This window comes from Eulemur rufifrons, chromosome 29 (assembly GCF_041146395.1).
Source record: "Eulemur rufifrons isolate Redbay chromosome 29, OSU_ERuf_1, whole genome shotgun sequence".
Classification (NCBI taxonomy): domain Eukaryota; kingdom Metazoa; phylum Chordata; class Mammalia; order Primates; family Lemuridae; genus Eulemur; species Eulemur rufifrons.
In genome coordinates, this window is record NC_091011.1 from 25,476,688 (window position 1) to 25,503,806 (window position 27,119).

The 27,119-nt window shown below is 41.1% G+C and overlaps 1 protein-coding gene across 1 annotated transcript in view; it reads left to right on the forward strand.

Annotated features, from left to right (window-relative positions):
• Window positions 1–27,119, forward strand: part of JAZF1 (JAZF zinc finger 1) — a 328,048-nt gene that overhangs the window by 255,973 nt on the left and 44,956 nt on the right. The window contains exon 3 of the mRNA XM_069462295.1: window positions 18,970–19,166. Within this exon, the coding sequence (XP_069318396.1) occupies window positions 18,970–19,166 (197 nt within the window). The remainder of the gene's footprint in view (window positions 1–18,969; window positions 19,167–27,119) is intronic.

Here is a 27,119-nt window from a genome sequence, read left to right on the forward strand (position 1 = left end):
TTTTAACCTAAATGTTGTAGTTGAAAAACATCAGTAAAACTTTGCACTTCACCTTATCCAGGATAATAAACCTGTTCTAATCAAAACATTAAAACTTACTCCATTTTTAATTACTCTACAATAATATCATATTGTTATATGATACCTGGAACATGAAAATTTTTAAAAAGTGTGATCAAATCATGCACCTCGGTTAATTAGGCCATAACCCATGAACGATCTATTGTTACCAGGGGGTGAAGACTAGCTCGCTAGTTAACGACCCAAGCTGAAGTTAAGCTGAGCTAAGCTGAAAGAAGGCACTCGTTAACCGCAGGAAGGATGAATTTTGTGAATTATAATTACCATATTAAATGGAATTTGGAGGATTATTATAGCCCTCTTTTGAAACGTTATGTTATAAAGAATTTCTGCCTTCAGCGAGGCAGGAAGCTTGATATCCTCCCTGTTTATTTTATAATTACTCAATAAAATCTAGACGAAATTAGTTGTTACCAGTAATTAATGACCAGTTTAATAAAAAAGGGAGTCTAGCAGATGGTGATTATTTTTTTAATAGGGCCTGCTTGAAGGAGTCATCCTGATAGTAAACTCCTGGCAGTAATTGGCAGCTAAAATGGCAGGCGGCTGCCATCTTGGCGGTGACTGAGGCCGGGGCTAATCCTCATAGAAGGGCTGGGGCTCATTCCTTGACCAGCTGAAGTTCTTCAAGGAAAGTAAATGGTGCTCTGCTTACTGCCACCAATAAAGTAAGTTCCACTGGCACACCAGACAGGAGCTCTAGGCTTGTCTGGGGAGATTCCAAACCCCTTTTCTGCAGGCGTGCTGAGTGTGAGAGGGAATCGAGGATAAGCAGAGCTCCTGTGAGACTCTGAGAGGACCCTGCGTGAAAAGGAAACGTATTATCCTTGGTAAGAAGTGCTCCATCTATATGGAGACTGAGCAAGAATGGCAAGGTACATGTGAGCCACGCGGCCCTCTCATCCTTAGCTAGTGAGCAGAATTTTCCATTTTTGTTGTATTTTTATTCATTTATTTTTTGGAGACAGAGTCTCACTATGTTGCCCAGGTGGGCCTCGAATTCCTGGGCTCGGGGGAGCGATCCTCCTGTCTCAGCATCCGAGTAGCTGCTGCTACAGGTGTGCCACCACCACGCCCGGCTAGGATTCTCCATTTTTAGTTAGGGATATAAGGGCTGCTTTCCCGGCAGCCCTGCTGAAGGCGTGAGAAAATCAGAAATAAAGTCTAGCAGCAAAAGGTACACGGAATTCATATAGACGTAAACATAACAGAAGCTGGGGGGTGACTTGCACACACAGTTCTTAACATCCAGGACTGAAGTACGGCCTCCTGGCCCAACTAGACACAGTCGGCTTCTGCTCTGAGCCTTGTCCGGTTCACAACAAACTCCCCATGATCTGCTTCCGAGTGATTTGTGCCCTCCTTCAGATTCCTGTTACCAGTCTGTTAGCACTTGGAGAGCAGAGACGCTGTCCCCCTCCATGTCCCCTCGGCCCACATACAGCAGGAACCTCCATAAATACTTGTTAGATTGAATTACGGTACACATCAGGCCTGTGCCCAGTAGTATCTCAGTAGCTGCTGAAAATACTGGGAGCGATTCCTTACGTGAGGTGAACTTTATGATTTGTGAGCTTTCAGGAACTTTCAACCCACATAGCAGATACCTAACAGGAGGTTCTGACCCCCATTTTGTTTCAGCCCCATTCCTGCCCCTGTGCTGTGTCCCCAGCTTTGTTTTGTCTTTCTTTTCCTGCTTCTCTTACCAGCCTGTTTTATTGTCGTTTATATATCCTGGAGAGCCACCTTACACCCTTTCAGAACTGGTGGAAATAAAAGGATGAATGCATAAAACCCCCATTTTACAGGTTAAGAAAACTAAACCCAGTGATTAAAATTTTGATCCCAGGCTTTTAGCCAGTCCATGGTAGAGCTGGACACAGGCCTTGCCTGCAGGTCCCACCTTTGTTTCTCTGTACCAGAGCCCTGCTCTGTGACAGCCTCACAGAGCATGAATGAGAGAAGTCCGGCTTCCATTATAGTAAGAGGAGGGTAGGTCAGAAAATGGCCAAAGCATGTTTGTGTAGGAGAAATGAGGCGTCTGGAAGGGCTCCCACAGGTGGGCTGGGATTCCTCCTTCTGGAAATGTTTATCAGCAAGAGATGGAGGGGAGGAATGGACTTAACGGAGCTCTGACAGGGTGTGAGGGGGCAGCAAGTGGCTTCTGTCTTGAGTGCAGTGAGTGAGGTGACACCCCAGGTCCACAATGTCCCGTCCCTCGGAGGTTGCCTGGGCCCAGCCCACCAGGCTCTGTTCTCGTTCTGGACCCTATAGACAAAGAGCAGAGATAAGCCAGGCCTTAGAAAAGACCTCCCTCCTCACTGTCCTACTTATCCAAAAAACACGGCCTTCTGTTTTTTAGATTTTTTTGTTGTTTTTCCTTTTCTCAAAAACATATTGCATGATTAGAAAAAGTCAATTTGGTTACAAAAAAAAAATTCATATAAACTGTTCTGTAATGACCTCCCTTTGGTCCCATTAGGCCTGATGAGGAAGCGGATTCTAGAGGCCCTCAGGAGGTGAATTAACTCTTTCAAAGACACGGGGGTTCTATTCGGTGAATTACCTACTAAACGGCTCCCAGGTATCCTGAAAGATATACTGTCTCCTCACAAATTCCTCATGTTCTCCCAGGGAGTGATGCAAACTCAGGGAATGTGTGGTTAATTGCATAAATGAGGCCAGAGCCAGCTGTGTAATTCAGCACCGCTCAGTGACTGGAAAGGCTACCTGCAACAATTGCAAGTGAGGATGGGGGTGGGGGCAATGGGAGCTTAATTTTGGCATTCTCCAGTCTTCCCCCAGTTTTAATAGGCAATGCTGGCATTCTGTTTGCACGCTTCATGCATTTTAATTCCCAGAATTCCTCTTTCCCAAATTCTGCATTGTGCATGTTAGGGCCACATGCGCTGTAAATAGTCACCAAAGCCCTATTGTACATTATATAGGAGGAAAAAGTTGGAAATGTCTTAATTGGCTTTTCAGAACTCTAAATTTCATGGTTTTTGTTTCAACTTTAATCTTAGCAGCCCATTTAACACCTTGCTAATACCTTTCTCACTGCTCCCTCTTCCTTCCTCCCTCTCTGCATCACTCACCTCCATTCCCAGGGGTGGGTGAGAAATGTCCTTTTGAAGTCAGTGGGAGTTCCAGACTCCTGTCATTCTGTAGGACCCAGAGTGTGGAGGTAAGCTAGCCCAGGATTTTTCTCACCTTCTCCAGGGGAAAACAGTTTGGTCTCAAGTCTTACCAAAGTGAAATTCCATAGTGCAAAGGCATTGTGAGCAGACTTTCTACTCCCAATAAGGAAAAGGATTAGACTTTTCCTCTGGGTGGCTTTGATGACACAGTAAGAAATACAGGGTCAGATAACATCACAAAGAATCCTCCAGGCAACTGAAAAGGAGGTGTAAGTAAAAATCATCGTAAAGTATCCTTCACAGCAGGGCCCTGTGTTAGGGTTTAATTTCAGCAAGTTGTTGGGATCTCATTATTTGAGGGGGTCTGTGGACAGTTTGAAATTGAAGTTCAGCTACTTCCTCCGTATTTATCAAAGCCACGTGATGCTGTGTCCTATATTAACATTTTTCTGCATCCAGTGTGCCCCAGTTGTGAGCTAGAAGCCTTTGAAAGGGAGGACACGTCTTTGCACAAAACAGTCATATAAATAAATGTACTTTTCATCACCAAAGGCAGATCTTCAATCTTAAACATGTTTGTTCTCCAAATGCTCATCTGAAAATAGAAGGGGAGAAATAAAATACTAAGTCTGAAAAAAGTATAAGAACTCTATTCCTCAATACCTCCCCCTTCTACCCTCTAAAATGTAGGCATTTCCCCAAGTTTCTCTTCTTAACCCTCGCTTTTCTTTCCCTGCTTTCTCCCCTTGGTTTCTGCCTCTGGGTGGAAGACTCCCAAATCTAGATTGCTGACCTGGTTGTTTAAACCCCTCAGGTGTCTACCACAGTGTCAAACCCTTCTATTCAGACTGAACTCTTATCAGCTGGTACGGCACTGCCTACTAGGACTTTCTGTGATGATGGAAGTGTTCTGTGTCTGAGTTCAATATGGTAGCTGTTAGCCACATGTGGCTATTTAAATTAAGGTTAACTAAAATTAGAAATTCAGTACCTTAGTTGTACTAGCCACATTTCAAGTGCCCATAGCTTCATATGGCCAATGGCTACGATCTTTAGCCTTTTTGTTGGTATCTCTCCTATGGCATTATTTAGCTGTAGATCCTTGGACAAGCTACCTAATGTCTCTTGGAGGCTCAATTTCCTCACCTATAAATGGGACTGATAATGCAGAACTGTTGTGAGGATTAAATAAGGTAACAGTGACAAAGCACCTACCATTGTACATACTGAAGAGACTTTTTAAAAATCATAGATCTTTTCCCCTTATTCCTTCTTTAAATATTAACTTCCAAGTATCCATCTGAAGCTTATGTGAACACTCCAGAGCCATTTTAAAAGCAAGTCAGTTTGCACATTGCATGGAACACCGAAAAAAACTAAGGGTTTAAGTTGTAGACCTTTTGGGTTTGGTTACTGGAAAAGTTCTCAGTGATTTTCTGCATCAGGGTCAATATAAGAGTGTTCTGCAGAATTTTAGAACAAGATTCTTGTAGGTTGCAAGGAATTATTTTAGTTAGGGTATTTGTCTTGTTTCCCAGGGCATACTGACAGGAGGAAAATCGCTATGAGGCCAGCAGTTGTTGCAGTAATTATTGAGAAATATCCGCATCTGAAAATGCCCATTGCTTCAGTAGACACGGGAGGTGGGGAAAGACAGCTTGATTTGCATGCATGAACCTGATGAAAGAGGCTCCCTGGTCACCAGAAAAGGCCTGGGTATTGGGTACAGAGGTGACCAGGACCTTTAGTCACTCAACAAGCCCTCTGGTGTGGACCATTCCTGTGCACTCAACAAGCAATGTGTTGGGGGGTTAGGGGTGAGTTGCATGGTTTATATCCTGGCTGCAATCCATTAAAGCTTTAATTACACTAATTAGGGATTTGGGATAATCAGGTTGGCTGGCCTGAAATGGGGGCCTGCACGCTTTGTGAAGAAAAGCCGTGCTAAATAAAACAGCAGGATAAACAGGATTGTGGGGCACCAGCATTTCTGGGAAGCAGCTGATGCTGAGGATTAGTGCATGCCTTTGGCATGCAAATGAAGGCTGCTCTTGTAAATCAACAAAAGGGCTGGAGGCCCCTCCAGGAAACACTTCATTTGCAATTAAGTAAGGTGACGTTCTTGAACAATTTAAACACACACACTCTGAATTTTTTCCCCAAATAACCTGCAAATTTGTGGGGGCTGTTCATGGAGTGGAGCACGTAGGGGAAAGGTGGCCAGGAGATCTTGTAAAATACAAACTCACTTCAGAGCACAGTGGTTTTGTGCCAATCTTTTCTCCCCCTAACTTAAAGGACACCAAAAATACCACGATGATATGCAAAGCAGCACACCATTTGACATTATAATAGGGTCCTCATACCAGAAAGAGTTGGGAACCACTGGCCTCATACCTTCCAAATTAATAAACTTTCAGTGTCAGTCAACAACTCTGTATAACAGTGCTCAAACTTTGCAAGCATTGTAATTTAGCTGCGTGTGTGTGTGTGTGTGTGTGTGTGAATGTTATGTGTGTGTTCCTGCAGTTACACCTGCTGTCAGGCCTGTTAGGAACCAGGCAAATGAGCAAAGTTTCATGTGTATTTACAGCTGCTCCCCATCACTTGCATCACCACATGAGCTCCACTTCCTGTCAGACAAGTGGCAGCATTAGATTCTCATAGGAGCACGAACCCTACTGTAAACTGTGCATGTGCGGGATCTAGGTTGCATGTTCCTTTTGAGAATCTAATGCCTGATGATCTGAGGTAGAGCTGAAGCAGTGATGCTAGTCCTGGGGAGCGGCTGCAAATACAGGTTAGCATGAGCAGAGAGGTTTGACTGCACAATAAATGTAATGCACTTGAATCATCCCAGCACCATCCCCACGTGCGCCCCCAGTCCATTTAAAAGTCGTCTTCGGTAAAATTGGTCCCTGGTGCCAAAAAAGTTGGGGACCCTGTGTTATGCTACTGACCATCTTATTCAATGTCAAATCTATCCCAGGGACTATGTTGGAAAAATTTCCTTTCTTTTCCCTTTGTTCTCTTTTTCCTTCCCCCTTCTTCCATTTTTTTTTTTTAATCCGTGTATATTTTTCAAATGATTATACGAACACAGGATGAAAAATATATGAATTATCAATAATCACAGCCTAAAAAGGGAAGAGGAAAGGAGAAAGTTTAAACAAGATGGCAAAATGCTGATAATGTGGCAGTTCTTCATATTAATCTAATTTTGTGCATTTTTGAAATTATCTCTAATAAAAAGTTTTATTTGTGACCATCATCAACACCCTCATCCTCTCCATAACCAACATTTACAAACAGTTTACAAACTCATTAGGGTTAACCCTTAAGCAGCATCTGCAGTCCCAGCTGCTGAGGAGTCTGAGGTAGGAGGATTGTTTGAAGCCAACAGTTCATGGCTGTAATGCACTACGATCACACCTGTGAATAGTCACTGCACTACAGCCTGGGCAACATAGCAAGACCCTGTCTCTAAAAAAAGATTATTCAAGTGTGTACTACCGGAATAACCAAATACGTGAACTTGTTTATCAGATACCAGCCTTCTGGAAAACAGGGAAAACCAAACTCTTGTCAAAAGACAAAATTACAAATTTAGTTTAAATGTCTTAACTGGCTTTTATTTTCAATTCAAGAATCAGGCAATGTCTCATTTTATAAAATATTACGGAATGTGTGTTCCAGTGAGCTGAGCAGATGAGGTTGGCTTTATAGGCAGAAAACGGCTAAAGAAAGCAGAAACAGGGAACGAAAAGTGGATTGATTGTTTCAGAGTTACTTTACCTAGTTTTTTGGCAGGAAGTGAGGGAGAGAGCTGGAGCACAAAGATTGCACCCCTGCTGTCTACTTAGGGCTTCTCAAGGCTGAGAAAGAACCCTTAGAGAGGACAAGGTAGGCCACAGGTGTTTTAATTAAACAAAACAAAGTGGGTAGTTGTGTTGTTGAGTTTTCTCTTCAAAGGGGCAATTATGTGCTGTGAGTTTATTTCTCTTACTTTCTCTTAGTTTATTTTCCTCCCTTAGGTAGGTTATGAGTAAGGCCACCTTTCACTGGGCCCCTTACGAAGGGTTGCTGTGAATCTCCTGTTTTTTGGAAGGCTGGCCTGTTTTAAAGTTCAGTTTTATTATGTGGCCCCTAGCATGAGTGACTCCATTCTGGTTTGGTTTGGTCTGTTGGGGCCTAGTGCAGGAGTTTAGTCCAAAACAAAGACCTTCCATGAATTTTATTTAACACTCTTTAGCCCAGAAGCAGTTTAACTGAACTTTTCTGACAAAAGGGGAAAAAAATCACTTTGAAAAAAATCAGCACTCTTCCCTCCACCCTGCTGCCCCTGCCTCCCCATCCCACCCTCCCTGACCATGTATTGGAGGTCTGTAAGCATGAGATGCTCATGCACTTACGCTTTGCCAGAGGACAATCCGTGTATAGAACTGACTTTGCCCCTAAAGTAGTGTCACTGCTTAAATGAATCCATTGAAGAAAAGATACTATTAACTCCACTCTATTCCTAAACTATGCTAATCTACTGACTGCTGGTCTGTGTATTAAATTTGAGTCACATATACACAAAAATAAATGTGAGCAGTTGGCTTATAATTGCATTCCTGAATAGATGTTATTATATAAACATGTCCTTAATATCCTTGCTTCACCTTGGGGACAGCTCTTATTTAGACATACTCAGCTTTCTATCTCAGATACTGTGTTTATAGTCTGCCATCTTTGAGAAGAGGTAAGGTATGTACCAAATGAAGTATGCCTATGCCAAGCTACGTGTGGAAATATCAGTGGGTATAAGAGGAAATGTGTAACTCTGAGATGGCATAAACGTTCAGCTTATTTGTCACCATTGGTTTGTAGTGGCCACTTAGGGTATGGTGCTGAGGAAGATTCTAAGGCTGAATCCAAAGACAGCACAGGCAAGAGTGCTGTGCTCTATTAGTGATGCCTCGCTTGGGCAGAATGCATCATAAATGGCACCAGAGCCTCTGTGTGTGCCATCCCTGGCATAGAGAAGCCCTACCTATTTGAGACCTCCCTTACACTGAGAACCCTCTACCATCTCATTTGCTTCCCCTCCCCTTTCTCAACCCAGTGTTTCATAACCAGAGACCTCCAGTGCACCCCGCCCCTGGTGCTATATTCACTGGGGGTCTCTTGTTCTTAGCCAAATGTTGACTATCACCCCTTCCACCTTGTCAGAAGAGCTCACCTAAGAGTAAGGTCATGCAACATCAGGGAAGCACTTTTCTTTGGAAATAGAGCCTTTTGATCCCAGACTTAGATACCTGTCTAAGCCCATCTGTACAGTGCATAGGTCCCCCCCAGATATGCCCTCTTCTGTAGGAATTATCCAGTCAGATGGCTATTACATTTATGAGCAATTTTGCCTAAGTCCTGAGTGAAAGGCAGGAGCACAGGGGCCAACACCCACGGAAATATCGAGACTGAGTGGCCTCCTAACGTCTCTTGAGTATTATGTCAGGCCTAGGCTGCTCATGCATTTGTCTAATGAGATTTTGACAGTAACCCCCATGAGGTAGGTGTTAGGATTACCCTGTTTTATGATTAGGACGCCAAGACCAGAAAGGGCAGATAATTTGCCCAACCTTGAACACTCAGTAAATCAGATTAGGAGTTTGCCTCCAGAACCTAGGTTTTTCAACCACCAAGCTGTGTTCCCAGCCATATACTGGAACTAAAATTGCAAGAGACCCTGTTTTTTTTCCTCAATTTTTAAACTTCTTCCAGTTTGTGGGGAGGGTTAGGCATCATCTCATTAGCAGCTTACATTGAAACTTCCATAACTCATTTAATTTACTTCCAGAGTAGGCAAAACAAGAAAACTCAAAAGTTATTTGTAGTTTTATACCACAAAACCTCATAAAGTTCAACTTCTTTGTTTTGTTCATTGGTCTTTACACGAATGTCAAATTAACAATGAAAACCATGTGTAAGAAATAGCCACAGTATTCGCAATTCAGTGAAGGTAGAAACGGAATGGAAAGGCTGGTAGACAGTTGCCAAGAGAAGAATATTCCAGTTGGCCTCCAAACCAAAGACTTGTGGTGTAGTAGTTTTTGTGTTTTTTTATTCTTGGCATTGATGATGAAAAGGAGCATGGTTTACTTTATTCAAGCTAAAGTAAATACAAATTAATTGCTTCACTGATAATTTATGCTGACCTGTGGCTTAAAAGAGTGGTTGCTGGACCCTGATACAGAGCTTTCTCATTAAGGTAGATTGACTATATTATTCCATAGTTGTGAAGAAAATACCCAGTATTTGTTGGGAACATACAAAGAAACTGTATTCGGGAATGAAGATTTGTTATTATGATTACTTAGTTTTGGTGCATGGATTTCATTTGAGTACTAAAATTCAGGAAAAGATATTATTGTTTTTTTTTTTAAAAAAAGTGGTTCCTAAGTGCTGTCCACAGAAGAGCTGCTAGTCTTTGAACGCTGCTGTTGGTGAGGATGTTTCCTCTGGTCTGCACTGTGAGTTGGCTGGGGTGTGCAGGGCCAGGGAGTCGGGGCATCAAGCACCTCACTGCCCCTCCGGGTGTCTGGCCATAAGAAGACACTCAGCTCTTGCTCAGCTTTCTCCCAGCTCAGGGAAAGGAGAAGCTACTGGTTATGAGTGCTCTTGTATTTGCCTTCTTTCAGTTTGCCCAGCATGTTTCAAGCAATTCTCCCTGAATTTAAGAGTTCCATTTGGTCAGCATTCCTTCAAACTGAATTTTTAGTAATGACGATGATAGAAAACACATTTGGATATGTTTAATTGCTCGTATCTAGAGAATAATTATAAATAATATTATAAACAATATTACAGTGTACACATGATATAATTATAAAATGATGAAATTTTGCATTGTGGCTTCTCTGTATCAAAAAAATTTTAAGTACATTTTTTTCTATGTTCTATTATCATAATCTTAGAGTAAAGAGCCTTTCTCAAAGGATTGTTTTATTCCAAGATTATGTCCAACATTATATATTTTATGTGAAAATGGCTTTTTCTTTTTAATGAGAGGCTGGTGATGGTAAATATAAATGTAGCAATATAATTATGGTGACCCAATGTTAGTTATTAAATAAGTATCTAAAAAATTTGTAGAATATCCAAGCTATAGTGTACCATAGAGAATATGAGTTAACTGTAGCCACCTTTAAAAAGAAAAACAAATTCAGAAATAAAATGATTGTCAAGACAGTAGATGAAGAATAGATCACCTCTTATCTTGCCTTTTTATCCTTACTCTCCCTGTCCCCAAAAAGTTGAACATTTGTAAGCAAAATTAGCTACAGGGTCTAATATGAAATTGACTTGTTCTCATGTTCATTTATTTTATGCAAATTAGAATTCCTCAAACACCAGAAACTATATCCTCCCATATATGTCAGATATAAACTTAGTAAAAGAAAAGCAAAGAGAACAAAAATAATGTCTCTCTTAATGCAGCAAGTCTGTGAGCTTAGGTTTGGTACCCAAGAGCAGAATCAGATTCATTGGCCGGGTATTTCCCAAATTATGCCCACAACCAGTGTGAGTGTCGGGTGAAAATCACAAAAAAAAAAAACCCTCACAAGTAAAGTGCCAAACTGATCTGATCAGATGGAGTGGGTTTTTCCAGTTGCTGCTTTTAGTTTTATTATTTTACATTAAAATTTTAATAACAGCATGTTAAAAGGGGCTCAGAGTTTTGGTGATATGGCAAAAAGTTTTATGGAGCTTCAAAATCCACCCCATGGGCCTCAGATTGTGAAGTCAAAAATAGCTCTGGGATGAGAAGTGAAATATATGATTATTTGAAGCATTGCTAGAAACTTTCTGAAATTAATGGTATTTGGGGATCCAAATTTTCTTTTCTCTACTGAAAAGAACATTTGTTACGTTCCCAGATCACAGAAAAGGCCATTCTATTCATGAAGAGTCATTGACAAGTGATTACTCTAGGCTTCCAGATCAAGTTTCACCGGCCAGCTGTTTTAACCAAATACTCCTTCAGCTTCACCATGGAATTAAGTTGCTGCTAAAATGAGGAGGCCCACGCCGTGAATTTATTAGCAGATGTGCCTTCCGCAAGCCATCATTACGTTGAGACATAGAACGGCCAGATCCTTTGACATGTGGGCCACACAGAATCACATGCCGAAACATAGCCATTATTCCCATTGCCATTTCCCACAACCACCATTCGAACATCCCACGTGCTGTTCTGCTTACTTACTGGCTCCCTGTCCATCCTTGTCCTGGGTTGTACACAGCAGTAGCCTGAGAAAAGAAAAATCTGTAATCTCTAGGTTGGACTCTCCCCTGGAGGGTTAGATGGTCATGTCAGAAATCCCACCGTCTGGACAGATGATCGCCAGATTTGGGAGTACTTGGAATCTCAGGGCCCACTTGCCAGCTCCCCGCAGCTTTTCTCAAAGGCTTTCTGGGTTTCACACACTTGTTTTTTACTGAAAAAATGGCAGTGCCCAAAGGGCCAGTGAAAAGGCAGAACAAAGCTTTTGAACTTCAAATGAAGCATAGTTGGTCGTGGTGCTTTCTACAGAGGCTCTGCTGGCCAACTGCCTCCAAGCTTGTGCAACGTTACTGCTCTCCCAAGCGGACAGCAGTTTCTGTCTAACTGGATGGAGAGACGTCTGTCTGGCAGCTGGCTGTGTGGAGGGTCTCCTGTTGCCTGTCCCGCTAGAAATTTGCTGCTTCTCCAGAAGTCAAGAAAAAGGTGTATGGGTTTATAGATGGCCCCCAGCATATCGTGTCTAAGGAGAGGACCCTTCTTTTTGTATTCTAGGTACTATGACTCCCTTCTTCAGTTTGCCTATGATTGCAGCAGGTTCATAAATGCTTGCAGAATCAGGAAAGATGGCTCTTTGCTGTCATAATCAGCAGAACTCATAATGGCAGTACTTACCCTAATGTTCATGACCTCAGTTCACAAGCAACCAAATCGCTGGTGTAGATGTCGGAACGTGAAAGATTTGTGAGTTAAGATTTCCAGTATGAGTGGTGTTCACATCTGTTATGAACCAAGAACCTGACACTTGTCAAGCATAAAGTGTCAGGCCCTGTTCTAAGTGCTTTACGTATATTAATTCATTTAATTCTCACAACAACCTTGTGGGCCCTGTTACTATCAGCATTTACAGGTGACAAAACTGAGGCACAGAGAGGTCAGGTAACTTGCCCAAGTTTATACAGCTAGAGAGCGTAGATCAGGGATTGGAAACTAGATAGTCTGTCTCCAAAGCCCATTGTCTTAATGGCTATACTATTATTTTCAAACTCCAGGCCATGACCTGTTAGTGGGTCAAGAAATCAATGTAGTGGTCATGACCAACATATTTTGTTAAAATAAAATAGAATAGAAAAATATCAGAGTATATTACATGTAGTAAAGATTGTTTCATGAAATTTTTGTTTCAGATGTTTATGTAAAACTTTCTTATCCTTGAGTCTAGGTATATTTCATAATTCATAATTTTTTAGGCTTCATAAAGGTAGTAGAGTGAAAAAATACATATTACATAATACTTCCAGCAGGGTCTGGGACAGCCCCATGTAAAAAAGCACATTAATATTTATACAGTGAAGCATATGAATATTTACACTAAATAAAGTATGTAAGTAGTTTTTTCAGCAGTTCAGGTTAGGGTTTGTTTTCCAATGAGTTTTTGTGCCAAACTTATAAAAAAAAAAAATTTCCAGTTTTCAAAGCTTTGGAGATTTCAAAATTTCAGGTTGCAAACCTATTTATATATATGAATGTACTGGGTCACACTATGAAATACATTTCTTATGATGGGTTGAAGTCAAAACAAAGTTTGGAAAATACTGCACAATGCTATTTGTGGAATCATTCACTATCAGAGCTGGGTAGGACCCCAGCAGTCATATGGTCCATATTGCCATAAAACCTAAGTTCCTTGCTTTTAACAAGTAGAAAAACCAGTACCACAAAGGAGTGTGCTGTGACTTCTGGAGGGCACCAGTTTCTTTGCCCCAGAACAAGCCTGTGACAACACACAGCTCAGACCTCTGGACCACATGGCCTCTCCAGAGTTGTATAATAACAACCAAAGCATATCACGCATCTCGGAGCTTGGATTCTTTGCAGTTTTTTCCAAGACAGACTAAGGTTTCGCATGGTTGCTTCTGTTTCTGAGTGCTCCGGTGCTGGGGAAAGCCAAGTGATTTTTCCCCAGCAGGACACTTAGACTCAGGTGACTTGGCCGTAGAGTGAGGTGGCATTTGGAGTCTCTGCCCAGCTTCAGCAAATACTGTACATTTCCTGAGTTTGTGGTTGAAACTAGTCTCCCTGGACCAGCAGTTGACATTTTCCCCCTGTGGTGTTATATTCATGTTTCCACATTTAACATGTCAGACTGAACGGACATTGTGGTCTAAGGATTTAAAAGATTTATAATGGAGTCTTGAAAATTTACTTAAGGAATATGTACTTCCCCTAGCAATAACAAATATTGCTACAAATGACCATATTAAATTAAAGTAACTTAGGCATTTCTGATTTGTAGGAAAGTTGAAATTAATCTTATGGCAGTTCCCGTTCCAAAATGAAAACATTGCTTTGCCTGACCGCAGATTTCCAGGCTGTTAGTCAACAGTGAGTGAAGGAAGTCTCAAGTGATTTTTTTTCTTCAAGAAATACTCAGTTTTCTCCATGTGTAGAAAAATAATGTCAAAAGGAAAAACTCTGAAAAATCAACTGCAGTTTTATCTGGGTAATATTTTTCTGAGGGGAAAAAAAAAGGTTTTTACCCAGGAAACATCAAAAATTCTGGTAATATTTTTTTCATAAGTTGAATAGTGGGTACATGGATTGCCATTTTAGTCTTTAAACTGTTCATGTAAATATATATACTCATTTTGCATGTATATTTCACAATTTTTAAAAATGGTTTTAAACGTAAGTCACAAATCCATAAAAATTTTTCTATGTTGTTTAATGAGATATATTACTTATAATTTTAAAGAGGAAAAGGCTTTCTTATCTGTTCTTAATTCTCTCCCTGATTAATTCCTTTAGTTAGTAGGCAAGGAGCCTGATTGAAGTGCTTTTTTTCCCCACATTAAAAAAGTATTAATAACTATAAGGTGTATTGGCAAATGTTTAGCAACTGACTTTTGGGGTGGGGGAAAGCCCCCATTTATGGTATTTACCAATTTCTATGGTGTAAATATTCCTGCCTTGATCACTTTCAGGTTACCAGCATGTCACTGAACACAGAGTAGTCGCATACTCTGTCATAAAGGAAGGTAGTTACACAGTCATCCTACCAAACAGATATTAGTATAAATAATCTCAAGAACGTAGATAATAGTAAAGAGCAGTAAAATAATTAAATGACAAACTTTGAATTAAATACCTTTGTTTTAATATAGTGCTTCATTTATTTATAAGTTTACACAATTTAATTTTTAATAATGGCTGTGCTTAACAACTAGCTCCACAAAATCCCTGAAAATTTAATGATCAGCTCTCACAAGCAGTACAGGCAGGCTCTAGCACACTGCAGCTGCCGGATCAGAGCAGTTACCGTTGCAAAGCAGAAGAATTTGGGGAGGCAGGCAAGGCAGCCTTCCCCAGATCGCAGCCCAGTGGGGCTACAAATCCAGGGACCCCCCCCCAGGAGCCCAGCAGCCCCACACAGTGGGACCTGGCTGGCATTTAGAGGATGAGCCCTGCGGGTAGCATGTACACCACCAAAGGGATTCCCTGTGCAGGCCCCCAGGCCCGAGGCTCTGGCTCTTTGAACCCTTTCCACTTGGAAAATCATGACTCGGAAGCGAGAACATGGAGTGCAGGGTCCTTCTTAGGAGCATTGGTTCAGAATCCCGAGGCTTAATTGGGCTCCGATGCCAGCTCTGCCACTAGCCAGCCAAGTGACCTCAAACAGGTGCTGCAACCTCAGTTCGCAGTTATTGTGAAAAATGAGGGGGTTGGACTGGGTGATCTGACTTACCCACCGTGTCTTCCTGCTCTGAAAGCCCACAATGGTGTGACTACCGAGAACTTCAGAAAAGATCACTGATAGTGTCAAAACCCATCACGGCGAACTCAGACCACAGAGTGAGTGGCACAACTCCCTAAACCTAAACCTCCCCCTCAGTCATGGTAATACAGGGGGAACATTTCCAGCCCTGACGATGGAAAGATCTGGGCTATGGGCCTTCAAGGATGTGTCCAAGTGCAGCTGTCCTGGAGATGGAAAATGATTCTGTCTGGTTTTCTGGTCAGAGCCAGGTTACTCGAGCCTTCAGCCTTTGGCTAGAGTCACAGCCTTTGCTGTGCCTCATCGGCTTGTCTAGAAACTTGTCTTTCCAAATGATTCTTTGCCATTGGGAATCTGCCCACCTTTTGACAAATAGCTATATTGATAGAATGTTGCTTAAAAACCTTAGAGTTTAGTAAGTCTCAAAAAGTGGGTTAAGCCATGGTTAATAAGGAAAAGAACAGCAGTGCAGAGGAGACGCTGGCCTGTGTGTGTGTGTGTGTGTGTGTGTGTGTGTTGTCACCAGGAATAAATTGTGCAGCTGTGTACCTTGGGTATGGCAAGGTTGCCATGATTTATGGGTCGTATGTCCAAGTTCACAACCACCAATCCAAGAGAGGAGGGAGGGCTAAGGGTTGGCGGCAATGCGTTATGAGTGTGTTTCACATTTAATGCTTTTAACATGGGTGCCTCGTTCTCACTTCTAGAAAGCACTTAGAAAATACAAGCCAAAAATAGATTGCCACGTGGGGTTGCTGACCAAACCCATGTGGGGGTGAAAGTAGTAGGGGTGTGTGTGTGTGTGTGCATGTGTGTGTCTGTCTGTTGTTACGGTTGTTTGTAGTTGTTTCATATCCAGAGCTGTAGGAGAATATTTATCTTACAATAAGAAACATGAGTTGTTGATACTTTTTAACCACAGAGAAGGCATGGAAAAGTCTCTCTCTCTCTCTCTCTCTCTCTCCCCCCCCCCCTCCTGGCAAGAGTTTCTGTTTGACCCCAGGTATGTGGTCTCTGTGATTCCAACTCAGCCATTCCACAGAATTTCTATTCTACAAGAGGCACATACCAGGTGCTTTGAGAGCCATGGACATGCAGTGCATCCCCAAGAAACTTGCAGCTTAGTCTTACAGTAGACAAAATATAGAGACATAACTACATTTTAATGCTTTATGTAATAATAACAGCTTATGCATTTTGAGTCTCTTGCTACATTTCAGGCGAGTCACCTCATTGAATCCTCACAACAATCCTCTGCAGTAGACACTATTGTTGCCCTGGCCACCAGCAGGTCCTCTTCTTAGGCTGTGAACACTCAGGCTCACAAGATGACCAGGGGCTACACAGGACATTGGGTCCGTTCGGAAGGATAGAGGACAGAGAGCCACAGCAGGGCAGCAGCTGCCGCCTTTTGCAGGAGTCCTTGCAGTGGTACGCACGGCAGTCTGTCCAGATGCAGAGAGGCAGGGGCGGAAGCTGTCCTGGCATAAGAGGCCTCAAACCCCACAGGAGTCAAAGCTCTTGTAACATTCCACAGGCATAGCTCCCTCGTTCCCCGCCAGGGGCATGCCCAGGTATAAGACAGCATGCTCAGGAAGCCCACATCTGGATGCCTGGCCTCATATTAGATCCCATCCATGCGATTCACCAGTCAGGGGTCATTCTTATCATAGAAATAGTGTCGCCTAGTAATATAGTTGAAATACCATTTTAGCAGGTTACCAAATTTAACCAAAGATCAAATTCTCATGCAGAAAGGGAAACATGTATGTTACTTACTTACAATTATTGTTCCCATTTTACAGAGAATAAAGCTGAGGTTTAGAGAGGCTGACTCCAGATATAATGCAGGATGTAATTTTTTTTTTTTTTTTACACTGTAGCATGTCTGTGTTTGTTTTACTGTTTAGGAAACTATTTTGAATTAACTACATTGAGAACAATTGGTCTTCCTGGAAGGTGCAGCATGTCTATCCCATGGTCTTGCCCCCTCCCTGGCACACCGCATACCCTAACTTGAGAAGCTTAGCTCTGTGCTAGTGAGCAGCTCTATTGTTACTTAGGATAATAAAAGAGAGCACTAGTTCTTTGCTTTTCTTTGTGAGTCTTTATTTTTAGTATAGGTTTGGGGGGGGGGGTGTGGAATCTTAAGGGTGGTAGAACCAATTTTGCATCTGAAAATAAATGAGAGTACCTGGCTACCAGGTGCAAACAATTCTCTTTTGCATTGATGTTACTTCTTTTTAAATCATCACCATCCTGTAGGACAGAACCTAAAAGCTCAGGGCAAAGCATGTAACTTTATTACAGTTCAGTTCAACATATAAAATCCAGTTTATATATCTGGATTGTATTGCAGGAGCCATTCAAGAACTGTGCCATCCATGTTCCAAGTATAAAAGTAGAAATTTTAAGACACCATAACAATATTACTGTTGTTTCATTGGGTGTTTAATCGACTCTAAGCTTTCACCAGGCATTAGAACTATCTGTTCACTTCCAAAACTTCATCGTGGAATGAAGAAAAATACTAAGGAATTTTTTTAGGCAGAATTTTTTTAGGCAGAATGTGAAACGGATTGGGTAAATACCATGTTTAAGTGCAATGGAATGAGTTTATGATAAATCATATTGAAATAGTCAAAACAATTGATGGGGGAGGGGTAGAACCTAGGCAATGGGCACAGGTGTTTGTTTTATTACCTAAACACTTTCATATACTCCATTCACTACGCTTTTCACTGCAGTTTTCAAAAATGCAGCCAACAAAGTCTGCCTGCCAATAATGTGAAAAGATGTATGCTCTTTAGGTAAGAGATACCATTTCATAGATTGTTTTGAATCTCATATTACAGGAATTTATGAAATGTTAGATTATACAGTGAGAAAAGAACAAAGTTTGAATATTACTAACATAAGAGAACTGTTGGAAGAATAACTTTGAAGTTTCCAAAGTAAAACTATCAGGAAAAGTCACCTTTCCTTTTATGAGTAATAAAATAAGAACATAAACAGATCTTTAGTGATGATCTCCCTCCTTGTGTACTGCTCTTTTCTTCTCGAGTGTGCTCGGGCAGATTTATGTAGTATCCTGTGCATGTTTACTGAGGTGGGCTTGGCAGTGTGCTAGGAATGGTTGTAGGGACTAGAGTCTTTGCCTTCATGGCGAGGGAGGCAAGACCTCGAGTAACGAAGAAAACGTTTAAACCTAAAGAACAGTATGAAAATCTGGAGTAATAAAAAAAAAGTCAGAGTTTTCATGAGGTCTTAACATAGCAGTTAAGTGGTATGAACAATAAATTCTACCAACCAGCAGGTGAAGGACGCGCTGTCTACTTAGGAGTAGTCGGGGAACTTTGAGGATGGGTGGGCTTCCCAGGGGTGGAAAGGAAGAGAGTGGACCTTCCAAGAGAGGAAATCTTGTAACTGAACACATTACGGTAGGTACAGATAGATTCTGTGTGTATAAGTTGCCTGGCAAGAAGGATTCCCCTAGGGAAGCCTGACTTTGAGGAGCCTTAAAAATTACAAGCTAGAAGATTATTTCATTGTTTCGGAAAAGGGAAGCTGTTGTGAGTTTTCGAGATTGGGACTGACCTGTGATCCAGCTCCTTTGCCAGGGTCAAGCGACTGTCAAGCTCAGGTTAACTGTCTTAAGTCCTCATGCTCTGTAAATGGCCCAGGTCACTCACCCTCCACTGTTGTTTCAGATTCATGACGGATGCTGCCCGCCGAGAGCAGGAGTCCCTAAAGAAGAAGATTCAGCCAAAGCTCTCGCTGACCCTGTCCAGCTCAGTGTCTCGAGGGAATGTGTCCACTCCACCACGCCACAGCAGTGGAAGCCTTACTCCTCCTGTGACCCCACCCATCACCCCCTCCTCTTCCTTCCGCAGCAGCACTCCGACAGGTGAGTGGCTTGGCCCTGCCACCTTGAGAAGGAGAAGGGGGGGGGGGTGGCACGCACGCCAGTGACATGCTGGGGGCAGGAGGGGGCCGGGGACTGATGATGACTCAGACCCACTACTTCTGTGACCTTTTACTGGTCTTTGTAGAGTGTATCGGTCTATTTATTTTTGAAGAAATATTTATAGATTATTGTCAATATGTATGTGATAATGGTTATGGATTTTTTGTCAATATTTTTTTTTCAGTTTTACTGTGCATACACATATCCACAACATATTTTCAAAATGGCCTTTACAATATATAGTTTTATCACCTGGTTTACAACGAAATACATTGTGAACATTTTCTCTTTTCCTCCGCAACAGTTAAAATAATTGCATAGTTTGGAGAAAATTTATTATACAGTCTTGTTGGGGAAATTTAGATATAATTTTTTCCTAAGGTGACTTCATTCTTTTTACAATGCCTTGAGGAAGAAGGGGAGTCCTTGCGTCATATAGCTTTCTATAGATGACAGAAACTTGCCCTTCACTTGCTTCTGTACACCTACCTGATCATCGGTCAAGGAATCCATGATATTTCTTCCAATCCGTCTTCCCCATGCACTTCCTCCTTCCCGCCTGGTCTCCCTGCCACAGGCAGACTGCCTTGGCCCCAGCTCTCCTGGCTCCTCCCCTCAAAGAGGTTCTTTCCTTTTAAAGATACAGTTTTTTTTTTTTTCTGAGACAGAGTCTCACTTTGTTCCCCAGGCTAGAGAGTGCCGTGGCGTCAGCCTAGCTCACAGTAACCTCAAACTCCTGGGCTCAAGCGATCCTCCTTCCTCAGCCTCCCGAGTAGCTGGGACTACAGGCATGCGCCACTATGCCCGGCTAATTTTTTCTATATATATATTTTTAGTTGTCCATATAATTTCTTTCTATTTTTAGTAGAGACGAGGTCTCGCTCTTGCTCAGGCTGGTCTCGAACTCCTGACCTTGAGCGATCCACCCGCCTCGGCCTCCCAGAGTGGTAGGATTACAGGCGTGAGCCACCGCACCCGGCCTAAAGATACAGTTTTAATTGATTTTGATCAGTCCTACTCAAAACTTTATTCTAATTTCCACATTAGGATCAGCCTTTAATAATCTGAAGATCAAATTCCGTTGTTTATCAACTCTTCTTAATACTTTATTTTACGGTTGTGTGTATCAAGACAAATAGGACTTAGGCACAATGTAGATATGGCTAACTTTTTTTTTTCCTTTGAAAAAAGTAGTTTTGGTGGGCAGGGCAGAGGTTATATTATTTGGTACTTTAAGAAAGTGCTAGGGAGCATTAAGGAAACATACTCATTATTTTAAGGCAACTGACAAGTGATCATCTTTCAGTTAGAATATGGGAGCAGCAGCCTTCACTGGTCCTGAAATTTGTATGATATCTAATGTATTTCCAGAAAAAGGCAAATGTCAATTAATAGTAACTTCGTGTAGATAAGGCAGATGCCAGCTCGCATAAGTGTGCAGACGGTGGTGGTGCTGGAGTCCTGGAAGCGAGAGCTGCTCATCTGTCACGTGGCCACCTCAACCAGGTTAAGCTGCTGAGGAAAGTGGTATTTACGCACGGTAGCATTTATACGTGGAACGCTTCGTGGGCAGCCAGGTGTCGTGGGGCACAGACCCACAGCTTTCTTTGCGCACCTCAGTTGCCTCTGTAGAAGGAGGGCGGCAGGCACAAAAGGACCCCAGCATGCAGGATCTGTTTAGTTCCTTACTGTCCATACTCCCATGGGTGGCAAAAACTGGAAAGATTGAGGACGAATTACAGGCTCCTCCTGGGACCAAATGGTGTCATCTCTGAAGTCCAGGTCTCCCTGAGATGGACGTGTAAGTTTATGGTGGCCCAACTGGCAACTAATCCCAGTTCCAGTGCTTTGGAGATGGCCACGATCAAAATCACCCTGAAAGAGAAGTGCTCCATCTCCCTGCAGCCCACGGCTCTGAACAATTTATGGGGGGAAATGTTAGTATGGCTTAATTCACAGCATCGTTGCCAAAATACACAAAGGAAAACAATATTTTTAGAGTGAAAATGGCAGTTTAAAAAGGAAAATATCCCAGATGAGAAATGTGCTTTCTCCAGAAGGTCTTAGTTCAGGAGCCAAGCTTTCCTGTTTTATAGATATTTTTTAAAGCCTTTACCATTCATTATACATAGATGAAGTGATACGATGTCTCGGATTTGCTTCAGTCAGGTGAAGAGTAGGTGAAACAAGATTGTCATGCGTTGATTATTATTGAAGCTGAGTGATGGTGGAGGTTTATTATACCATTCTCCCTATTTTTGCTTGTTTTCCAAAATAAAACAATTAAAAACAAAACCCCATTTTGAATACCTCATGTCGCCAGACTCTACACTGCAGTAGTGAGCAGAGGGAGGCCCCTCCCTGGCCTCACGGATCTCATGCCTGTTGGAGGATGGTGGAATTCAAGGGGCCAGCAGGAATACTCGTCTTCCTCTCCCAAAGGTGAAAATGATTAAGAAATAAAACGGGAGTCAGGGATGAAGATCAAAGTTTCAACTCTATGACTGCATGAAGCTAAACTGCTGAATGGGTCTTGGATCTGTAACAGTTGGGCTTCTTGGTATGTCTTCTCTGACTTCAGCGTGTGTCCCCAAAGTGCCCTTCTCCAGAGTTCACCCTGGCCCGGAGCTGAGCACGCTCAGTCCCTTCTCCCCATTCATGGTCCATTGCGTCACTGACCCTCCATGGCAGGAGTGAGGATAGACGGTAGAAGAGGCTGGGAAGGTCCCTCTTCTTATTCTTGTCTGAGAAGCAAGGAATATATTTCCCTTTCCCCAGTAGGAGTATACATAGTCATTAATCAAGTAAATACACAAATAAATATAATACTGTAATCAGGACAGGTGCTGTATAGAAGACCTGCGTGATATGAGAGCATCCAGGGAGAGGGTTTGCTTGCTTTTTTGACCCAAGCAGAAAAGGATTCCCTTGAAAGATAGCAGGAATCCAGTAAGTAAAGAGGAGAAGAGAGAACAATGTCCCAAGGGGAGCATTTTGCAAAGGCCCTGTGGCAGAGCAAAGCCAGGCAGGCTCTGGTACTGGAAGCAGGCCAGGTGGCCAGGGTGTGTGGAAGATGAGGCTGAGGAGATAGCAGGGACTGGGGCATTGTGGGGTCTTATTAAAGCTTTTGGTCGAGTCTAATGAGAAGCCATTTCTAGTCACACCATCCTCTCCTTAGCATCACTCCGTTGACCGTGAGTAAAACTGTTTATTTTCTCTTACAGTTTTATATAGTTCCCTTTCATCCATTTCCATCATGCAAGGCAACTATGGTAGAATTTCTCAAAGTGTGTTTCAGAATACTAATTTCACAAAATATTAGTTGGGGCAGAGATATTCCCTAATAAGTTTGGGGAGCTGATGAGTTAGACAAAGTTAAGCAGATTTCTTTAATGCAGTGCTTTAATACATCATGTTATTCTCCAAGGGGAGGATTTAGTAAGTTTCCCAAATTTAGTTGCTCTGATTAAAGACCTCTTTTTCTATGGGACATCTCAGGGGTGTCATGGTTGGCAGATACCCTGTATCCAAACAGGATTGAGCATTTTGAAGACAGGATAGATGTGAGAGGCAGGTAGATCATAGTTCCTACCCAAACTTCTTCCGTTACAAGTGGTGTTACCTTGGGCAAGTCACTAATACCCATTTTATAGATTTTGTGTAAGAGTTAAATGTGTACGTGTGTGACTCAGCATTCAATAAATGTTCATCTCTTTGGTCTGGGGCTTTCAATTAGTTATTTCAGGAACAGAATCAGGGTCATTATTCTAGAAGATGAATTGGTTCATTTGTGTTGGGCATTTGTCCATTTCCTTGGAGAGGCCACCATGTTTCCTTTATATGTTATTTTGTGAAAATTGACTTTCCAGGATCTTTGTTTAACATTTATGTTGTAAATCTAGGGAATGAAAGAGAGTGTAGTGTAATTCTGAGATCCTCTTTTCTGGACATTTCTATAGTATGTTTTCATATATAATATAAATTATGGGAGCAGTCTCCAACAGGGTATGTTTTATACCTGAGGTAATAGAGACTGACTCATGTCCAACACCAGATATCTATGACTGCCCCAATTAGTAACGGGTGCCTTAGGACCCCGTGAAAATAAAGACAGTTTGAAAGTGAGAGTTTATTATTTTTCATGTAAGAATGTTTGGAAGAAATGGAATCATTTCCTTTCCTTCAGACATAAAGAAATCTTTCTGACACCTTACCTATTTTAGCAATTTCCCACTGAGAGAATTAATTTATGTTGTGGTAAAGATGTATCATTTTCAGTCTGTCAAGATCATTGGTAAGTTATTTGCTGCTTGAAGAACATTCCATGTAAACATCAAAAATTAGCAGGGGAAATGGTTTTCTTAAACCCCTACCCGGTACAGTTTTGATTGTGTACATTTTTCAGTGTTTGGAATGTTATTTTACCTGTAGTTAGAGAGATCAGCTTATTTTGCCTGACTAATATGGTTTCACTCACTTTCATGGCCAGGTTATAAAATTCCACATTTCTGCCTCCTAATTCACTCTTCCAAGTTCCATATTCAAAGAAGTAATAGCCATCTTGTAGGAGCTTCATTTATAAAATATTCTTTAAGATATATTTTCTTGACAATACTGAATTATTGTTATTATTTTTATTTATTTATTTTTTTTTTTGAGATAGAGTCTCACTCTCTTGCCCGGACTAGAGTGCTGTGCCATCCGCCTAGCTCACAGCAACCTCAAATTCCTAGGCTCAAGTGATCCTCCTGCCTCAGCCTCCCCAGTAGCTGGGACTACAGGCATGCGCCACCATGTCCAGCTAATTTTTTCTATATATTCTTAGTTGTCCAGCTAATTTCTTTCTATTTTTAGTAGAGACAAGGTCTTGCTCTTACTCAGGCTGGTCTCGAAGACAATACTGAATTTAGAGCTCAGCTTCATCCTACAGTTTCAAAGTATTTCTTAGGTATTCTTGGAAGCAACATTTGTTTTGCAGTTTCTGCATCCTAGAAGAATCCTCTTTTCTCATCTTTTTCCTTTCCTATCCTTTATCTGTTTTGTTTTCTTTTAACATATAGAAAAAGAAAGTATTTACTTAAGAAAAGCTTAGCATGGTTTAAATCATGTCGGCAAACTTTTCCTAAAAGGAGCAGGTAGTAAATACTTTAGGCTTTGCAGGCCATAGGGTCTGTTTCAGCTACTTAATTTTACCATTGCAGTGTAAAAGCAGCTACAGAACCACCTAAACAAATGGGCATGGTGTGTTTCTTTCAAGTAAAAGTTTTTATAAAACTTTTATTTACAAAAGCAGGGCAGACTTGGCCAACCCCTGGTTTATATCATAGAGATGTGGAATTTAAAGATAAACATGATTAAATTCTTTGAAAATAAAGTGTTAAAACAATTCATACCCTTCTCCTTTAAAATTAATATCTAGAGTGTAATTACTAAGGGGGAAAGCCAGCTAACACTGGTGAAGTGTTTCCTATGTGTGCTTACCATGGTCTTTATGTATGATGTCTTTAATCCTAAACACCAGCCCCACTGAGACGTTATTATTCCCACGTACAGATAAAGAAATAGAGGCTTAATAAGGTTAGCTTGACACATCCCATGTCAGCCTATTCAAAGAATGTGGCCTTTCCAGTGTACCTGTACTTACTTTCTCCACATTAATTATTATTACATTAATACCTTTTCAAAAACTCTTATTAGACCTTCCTGCCCCAATTACTATTAGCATCTCCAAACTTAAAATACAAAAATATATTAAGTCACTGGAAAGGTGGTTCACCTTCATTCACGGTAACTCCCACTTTTATGCCACTCCCCCATTCAAATGGCAGAAATGAAGGACTTACCGGTTTAGTTTAGCCACAGTTTTCTCTAAGGGGCAAGCTGACTCCAGAGAGCCAGTTGTTAAATATTCAGGTTTGTGCGCCAGTTGTTAAACTGTTATCTTGAAATTGGCCTTGGTGGAAGTATTTATAACAATGAAATTAGCAAATGCTACATATTAGGACTTCTCTTTCTACTCTACCATTATACCACTGTTTTATCATTTCAGCATTTACCAGATTAATCTTACTTAGTTTGTAGTTCATGGTCCCGATTGTGTCTGTGAATAAACCTAAAGCAAAAATCAGTCACCAGTAAATAAATAATGACCATTTCAAGCAATGGGTTGCTTTGTAGCCACTCACAACAATGTTGTAGATCACTATGTAATGTCATGAAAAGGTTTTCACATTAAATGGTTAAGTAAAAAAAATCAGGTTACAAAACTGTATGTGCAGTATGATCTCAGTTTTATTTTTTACTCCCAAAAAATTAACCATGGTTACCTTAATATGTGAAAATAAATGTTATTTTCTTTTTCCATATTTTCTAAAGTGAGCATATTTTATAATTAAAACAGCGTAGTACATACAATCAGAAGATACAGAATTACTAACCAAAAAAGAGTTTAATGGATTTCTTTCCATCAGATTGATTTAAATGACCTTTTTCAGTGGAGGGGGCAGCTCACTCTATAGGAAAGGCCTAGGTTATCTTTTGTATCCATCATTAGAGAGCAGGTTGTCTTAGTTATCAGTATCTATAGCTTAGTTAAGAAAGTATTTCTTTCTCCCTTCCCTCTATATTTGCCCATCGAACCTCTTAAAACAGTCTTTCAATCAGGCTAAATGTTGAAATTTTTAAAACTACCTCTAGGAAATTTTTAAAACTACCTCTGCCTGGAATCTACCCTCTGAAACTCTGATTCAGTTGGTGGGTGGAGTTTGGGCATTGGCATTTGAGGGGTATTTTTAATTTGTAATTACTATTGGTACATAATAGTTGTATGTCTTCATAGAGTACATGTGATGTTTTGACAGAGGCAAACAATGAATTAATCAAATCAGGGCAATTGGGGCATCCATTACCTCAGATATTTAACATTTCTTTCTGTTAGGAATATTCCAATGCCACTCTTTTAGTTATTTTAAAGTATACCCTAACTTACTGTTGATTATAGTCACTTTGTTGTGCTGTCAAATATTGTTCATTCTATCTATCTATATTTTTGCACCCGTTAACCATCCCTGCTTTATCCCTTCTCCCCGCTACCCTTCCCAGCCTCTGGTAACCACAATTCTACCCTCTAGCTCTGTGAGATCGATTGTTTTTACTATTTAGCTCCCATGTATGAATGAGAACATCTGAGATTTATCTTTCTGTGCTTGGCATTTTTCACATAACACAGTATCTCCAGTTCCATCCATGTTGTTGCAAATGGCAGAATTTCTTTCTTTTCTTGGCTATATAACGTTCCATTATATATGTGTACCACAGTTTCTTTATCCATTCATCCACTGATGGACATTTAGGTTGATTCCATATCTTGGCTATTGAATAGTGCTGCAGTAAACATGGGAGTGCAGATATCTTTTTGATACACTGAATTTTCAGCAGTGGGATTGCTGGATCATATGGTAGTTCTATTTTCAGTTTTTTGAGAAATCTCCATACTGTTCTCCATAATGGTTGCACTAATTTACATTCTCACCAACAGTGTGCGAGAGTTTCCCTTTCTCCAAATCCTAGCCAGCATTTGTGATTGCCTTTTTGATAAAAGCCATTTTAACTGGGGTGAGATGGTATCTCATTGTAGTTTTGATTTGCATTTCTCTGATGACTAATGGTTGTTGAGCGTCTTTTCAAATACCTGTTGGCCATTCGTATGTCTTCTTTTGAGAAATGTCTGTTCAGATCCTTTTCCCCTCTTTTAATTGGATTATTTGATTTTTTTCCTATCAAGTTGTTAGAGCTCATTATATATTCTAGTCATTAATCCCTTGTCAGACAGGTAGTTTGCAAATCTTTTCTCCCATTCTGTAGTTTGTCTCTTCACCGTGTTTAGTGTTTTCT